Raw genomic sequence first — 6,000 nt, forward strand, 5'->3', positions numbered from 1 at the left:
TAATTAATTTCATTTGATCTGTTTGCTGAGATGAGCTGAAACATGGACCCCGGACAGACGGGAGTTCCCAAGAAGAAACAGCTGCAGGGGAGGGGAGAGAGTCAAGAGAGCTTAGAGAAACTTTTACGAACCCAGGAAAGCTCCACACAGCTTCATTCTTGCTCTGTTCTCTTGCTTGCTCAGGCGCCACCTCTGATCAAACCACAGCCCAGACAGCACTTACTTTATTCCTGTAAAAGTTGCTGCCAAGAGCAAAACTTATGTGCCTAAGAGGCCTAGAGAGTCCCAGCCCATCCAATGAGAGCCCAGGGATCTGATAATTACAGATCAAAGCAGCAGGCCTCTGGCCAATGAGGGCCTACAGCTCACGAGCCCACACAATAGAGACTGAAGGAGACAATGAAAACCCACCCCCCACCCCTCCCAACACACACATGCACACACAAAAACAGCTGGCCCGGGTTGAGGAGGCAGGAGGTAGGGGGTAGGGGCAGGGGGCATGGAGCTGGAGGCAAGAGAAAGGGGGAAGGGGCAGAGAGGATAGGAGAAAGCAAGCTAAGGCTAAGGGGGGAAGAAAGGAGCAAAGTGCAGTAGGTTGGAAGGGAAAGCAGGAGGCAAAAGATTGGAGGCTAAAGCAGGGACAGGAGTCAAGGGGAAGGGAGGGAAAACATGACTGGAGTCAGGGGGCAAAGCAAGGGGAAGGAGGCAACAGATATAGGCCCAGAAGTGAGGGGAAAGGCAGGGAGAGAAGATGTAGGCAGCAGAAAGAATGGGAGAAGGGACCAAAAGATAGGAAGGTAGAAACAGCCATCACATTGCTGATATGGGACCCCCTAACTCACAATGGCATGTTATCAGGGTGGCATAGCATTAGAACATAATAGGGAGACTGTGGATAAGGGCAGGAAGGGAGAGAGTGTAGGAGTCAGGAAGGGAGCATCATAGTGTAGGGAAGAATTTATAGGAAAGGAATTTGGATAGGGAAAATGTAGGCAAACCTACCCATTGTCCTTATATGCTAGATATCTACTGGTGTCCTCAAAGAGCATTCCTCTGAGTGTTTCTGTAATGAGGCAGGGGGAAAGTATACTGGGATTTTTCTTCCCTCAGTGGTTTGAGTCATAGGCTAAGAACAAGTTGTTAGCAACATAAAGTCTAACCTTCCAGGGGTCCAAGGTTTGACCCTTCCCCCTGAGGCTCAGAGCCCCCATTCTCAAGAAAAAGGGGTCTCAGAACCAAACATCAAGCAACAACGGACAAGTCAGTATTTCCCAAGGGAGCTTCAGATATGACAGACTCTAAACCCTAAACCACTCTGGGACCTTTCACATGGCTGAGGACAGCAGGGAGAGCTCAAATGTCAGGGGTCATGTGGGTGGCTCTGAAGACAGATGGTAGGACCCACTATTGGGAGGGCCTCACAGGGCCAGGACTGACCTCCCAGATGGGAGTGGAATGACTTGAGTTACCAATAATACCTTCCCCTCCCCCCCAGAATGAGAAGTTGAAAGGAATATGGAAGAGTACTCCTATACAGCATTCCACAGGGCCTTGATGGGTACACCCATTGTCCTTCTTCTGGTCACATCCTTAACTGAGAAGTACTGACACTTGGCCTAGGGAGTATGATAGTGACCTTGGGCATCATATCCAGAAAAAAAGCAGGCACTGGCAGGAAGGGAGCAGAGAAAATGTCTGGGTTCAGGAGGGCCAGGTGGTAATAGTCATAGAACAAGGAGAGGCAAATGATGGTAGATGCAGGGTACTTAGAGTATTTTACCTCATTATAATGTCTTCTTATCTTCCTTTAATGGAGTAAAGATTATTTGCAGGATATGAGATTAGTTAATTGTTTGAGTCCTGTCTGACTCTTTGTGACCTCATCAAGATTTTCTTGGCAAAGATACTGGTCTGATTCCTTTTCTTTTTCCAGCTGATTTTTCATACGAGGAAACTGAGGCCAGCAAGCATAACTGAACTTACCAAAATCACATAGCTAGTAAATGCCTAAAGTCAGATTTGAACTCGGGGAGATTAGTCTTCCTGTCTCCAGGCCCAGCATGCTATCTGTTACTGTGAGATTAGTAAAAAACTACAGAAAAAAGAAACTAATTTAGGAGATAAGATTCTAAAATCTTCATCTTTAATTTCAAATCTCTGAATTTTTCTCTCTAGAATGAATGAGTAGAAGTAGAGTTAGGGAAGAAGAAAAGAAGGAAAGATAGGAAGAAAGAAATAGTTGGAAGAAGATCTTGAGACCCTTTGTTAGGACTACCTCTACCCTAAGGGATAGGTTTCACTAGACTCCTTTGATAAACCAATTTGTACCCATGCTCTAGATACCAATGGAGGGCATTAGGACCCTCTGGGAAAAAATACACAAAATGAGAGGACATACTAAAGAAAAACTTCATTGCTTTAGGGAACTTGCCCATCTCCCAATCATCTGTGGAGCCACACTATGAATGTGCCAGCATTCTGTTAGCCACCTCTTCTCTCCATAGTTCTGAGGCAAAAGGACCCATTTCCCCTTCCCTACTCCAATTTTTGTTCCTTATAACACCCCTTTCCTGAACTCTTCTGATTTGTCAGATTCCATCCTCAGTCCAAATCAGAGGCACCAGGAGTGACCACATGGTCCTTAGAATGGCCACACAGCACTGGTATATCACCTCCCAGCATTTTTAAGGAAGATTCTACCCATCTCCTCAGAGAGATATGGTTCTGATATTCAGAAGATCCTTTGCTTTAAAATCCAAAGGCAATCTTTGGGTGCCAAAAAGGGGTACAGGCTAGTTTTAAATTTCCACACAACCCTTCCTCTGTAATCCAGGCCAGTCAAGTCTTTGGCCTGTCTTATTGGACTACCCCCCCCCCCCCCCCGCCCATTCTCAATCTCTCAACCTAAGTATTGATTGGTTCCAAGGTTGGGGGAAAAGGGAAGGAGTCAATGTTAAAGATTTTTTAAAGTGTTTCCACGAGAAGAAAATCCCAATCACTACTACTAGCCAACCAAGCTGTGTCTCATATAATGGGGCAAAGATGTGAGTACATCTCATAATTAGGTTGTTAGTATGAGTATACACAAGCTGTTAGTCATTGTAAACACACCGCATCCATTGTCATAAATACAGCTGACCCTGGATTTCAGTGTGATTGCACCCTGGCCAACAGCTTGGATGTAGCTTGGATGTAGCTCGACTGTCAATATTAGCACACCTCAGCCATCAGTATTAGAAACATATATTGAACATACCACAATCATCAACATGAATACACCTTGGTCATAAATGTGAGTACACCTTGGCTATCAATGTAGGAACTTTGTATCGTTAGTATAGCCTAGCCTAGCCTAGCCATCAGTGTGGATGTAATCTAGCTCTAAGGATGGATACTTATGCTATAGCATGAATGTATCCTGACCATTAATGCAGGTACTCAGGCCTATTAGCATGAATTCATATTAACATTCAACATATGTACTGTCAACTGGTATGGATGGTCTTTATCAGTAGTGTAAGTAACCCCAGCCAACAAAATGAACATGCCAGTTCATCAGTTGGATAATCCTAATCCATCACTGTGAGCACTCACAGTTATTACACTCTGGTCTTCAGCCTGTGTGCCCTTGGATGTTCCCATGGATCCACTCTAGTCATCAATGTGGGAACATCCTGTTTATCTAGTCATCCATCTGGATTGCTCCTGGCTATAAGCATGGGCACAGTCCAAATATAGGTTCATTCTTGACATTTGAATGAGCACAACAAGTCCATCAATGTATGTAGACTCCAGCAATCAATGAAGGTATCTTCTGACTTATAGAATGGGTGCATCTTAATTGGCAGAGTGGGTATACTCTGAGTGTCAGTGTACATTCCCTGTCATCAGTGTGCATATACCACAAATATGCTGACATAAGCACATTCCGTTATCCCTGGGCACAATCTTTTTATTAGTATGGGCAGCTTGTGTCCATTAATTTGAGAATCCAAGAAAAATGTCCATAGGTCCAGGCATCAATATAGGCATATCCTATTCATCAGTATGAGCATACTCTGACTCTGACCATCAGCTTTTGTACTCCTAGAATTTAGTGAGGGTACCACTCATTCATTGGAATGGGTATATCATACCCTGACCATCAGCACAAATACACTGTGACCAACAATCCAGGTAGAACCATTTATCAGTATGAATATATTGTGGTATCAGTATAATCCCAAACCATCTAGCAGTTTGATTGTACCTTGGCTGTCAGTTGGAACATTCATGGTCATGAGGACATCCCATCTCAGTGGGACACATCACATCTGAGTGTTCCAGACATTAGTGTTGATCATCCTTGTCATTAGCATGGGCACACCCTGGTCGTCAGCATGAACACACTCTAGTTATCAAAATGATTATACCATACTTGTCAGTTGGAGCTCATCCTCTCTATCAGTGTGAATATACCCTGATCATCAGCATGATGAATCTGTACTGACTAATGAGATATGACTATGCTAGCAGAAAAGGGTCTTCATGGTGATATCTAAAACACACCCATACTAATCATCATACTTAGGGCTGATAGCTGGGATGTACACACACTGACAACTACTGAAGAATATGGTCATGCTTATGACTAGGATACATTCACAATTATTGATTTCTTCATTATAGGCTATTTGACCATCTATAGGGAATTCTCTGGCAGCTTTGAGAGCTAAGTCCTTCAGGGAAGGATCATTTGTACATTGAAGAAATGCTTACAGGATCACAGGCTATAAACTGGAAGGAACATTAGAGATAACTTTAATCATCTTCTTTTATAAGAAGAAATATAAATCATTAGATGGTATATAACCTGATCAGCATCATGATAATAGTAAAGAGTAGAACTATAATTTAAACCCATGTATTCTGACTCTAAAACTAGCACTCTTTCCCCCATGTTTCAGATGACTAAGGTTTTATGAAGCCAATAAGTGGAGAGAAGAATGGATCATTTAGATAATCTGGAAAATTAATGTGATGTTGTGGGAATTTATTCAGTGATGACAGGTTTCAAATTATTTTTATGATTCTTGTCTTAAAACCATTATTATCTGGTGTATTCCCCATCAGGAAATTCTACATGGTCATAATGCTCCCCCCCCATCCTATCCAAATGGGCCATATTCTCTGTAAACTCCTAATTATTTCCCTGTTTTGATTCCTCCTCCTTCTTCCCCTATTCTGATTCACTTTGATGGTCTTACCATCCCATTCCCTCTTTCCCCATTATCCAACCTCTTGTCTCACAAACCCTATCCTCTCATTCTCTCTATAGCCTCCCCTCAGACTCTCTTCACTTCCTCACTTCTAATTTGGAAATTGAAATAGTTCAAAGACATTCAATTGGTCTGTCTTGACTGATTGGCCACCTGAGCTTTCAAAAAGTTTGGCTCCTTTGCTCAGCACTAGGAAAACTGGGAATATCCCCATTAGTTTGTTACAGTTGCTGACAGAAGAAAACACACCTCTTTCATTTTCTTCTCCATAGGGCTTACTATGGCTTATGGTGTTGCCTTACTTCATTCACAGGATGGTATCCTGCCATCATCAAACTCTTTAACTGTCCTTTAGGACCAAGAAAGCAGCAACTTCATAAGTAGATATCAAAATTAGTTCTATCGCAGGAACAATTGAAGTTCAAGAATGGAATGCCCATTTAAAGTTTATGCAAACTGCTATAGTAGATAAAAGCCTAGATTCAGGTAGAAAATCTGAGCTTGAAGCCTTTCTTTGCCACTAAATAACTGTGTAGCCTTGGGCTACTCATTTAACTAATCTTGTCCTTTATTTCCCCATTTAAAAAATCAGATAATAATCTATGCCCTATCTGCTGCATTGTCATGAAGCTAAAATTTTAAAAAAAAAAAAGCTATGTCAAGTCAAAACCCCAAGGCACTGTGTGTGTGTGAATTAACATTATCACAATACCTAGCACAAAGTAGCTGTTTAATAAATGCT

The 6,000-nt window shown here is 42.4% G+C and overlaps 1 protein-coding gene across 2 annotated transcripts in view; it reads right to left on the bottom strand.

The window, feature by feature from the left end:
* The window catches only part of MYT1 (myelin transcription factor 1), a 206,572-nt gene extending 206,356 nt beyond the window's left edge, over nucleotides 1-216 (bottom strand). For both annotated transcript variants that reach the window (XM_056812769.1, XM_007475479.3), the window contains exon 1: nucleotides 132-216. In XM_056812769.1, coding sequence (XP_056668747.1) covers nucleotides 132-156 — 25 coding nt within the window. In that variant the 5' untranslated portion in view covers nucleotides 157-216. The remainder of the gene's footprint in view (nucleotides 1-131) is intronic.
* Nucleotides 217-6,000: the final 5,784 nt, after the last annotated feature.

Source organism: Monodelphis domestica, chromosome 1, assembly GCF_027887165.1.
Source record: "Monodelphis domestica isolate mMonDom1 chromosome 1, mMonDom1.pri, whole genome shotgun sequence".
Classification (NCBI taxonomy): Eukaryota; Metazoa; Chordata; class Mammalia; order Didelphimorphia; family Didelphidae; genus Monodelphis; species Monodelphis domestica.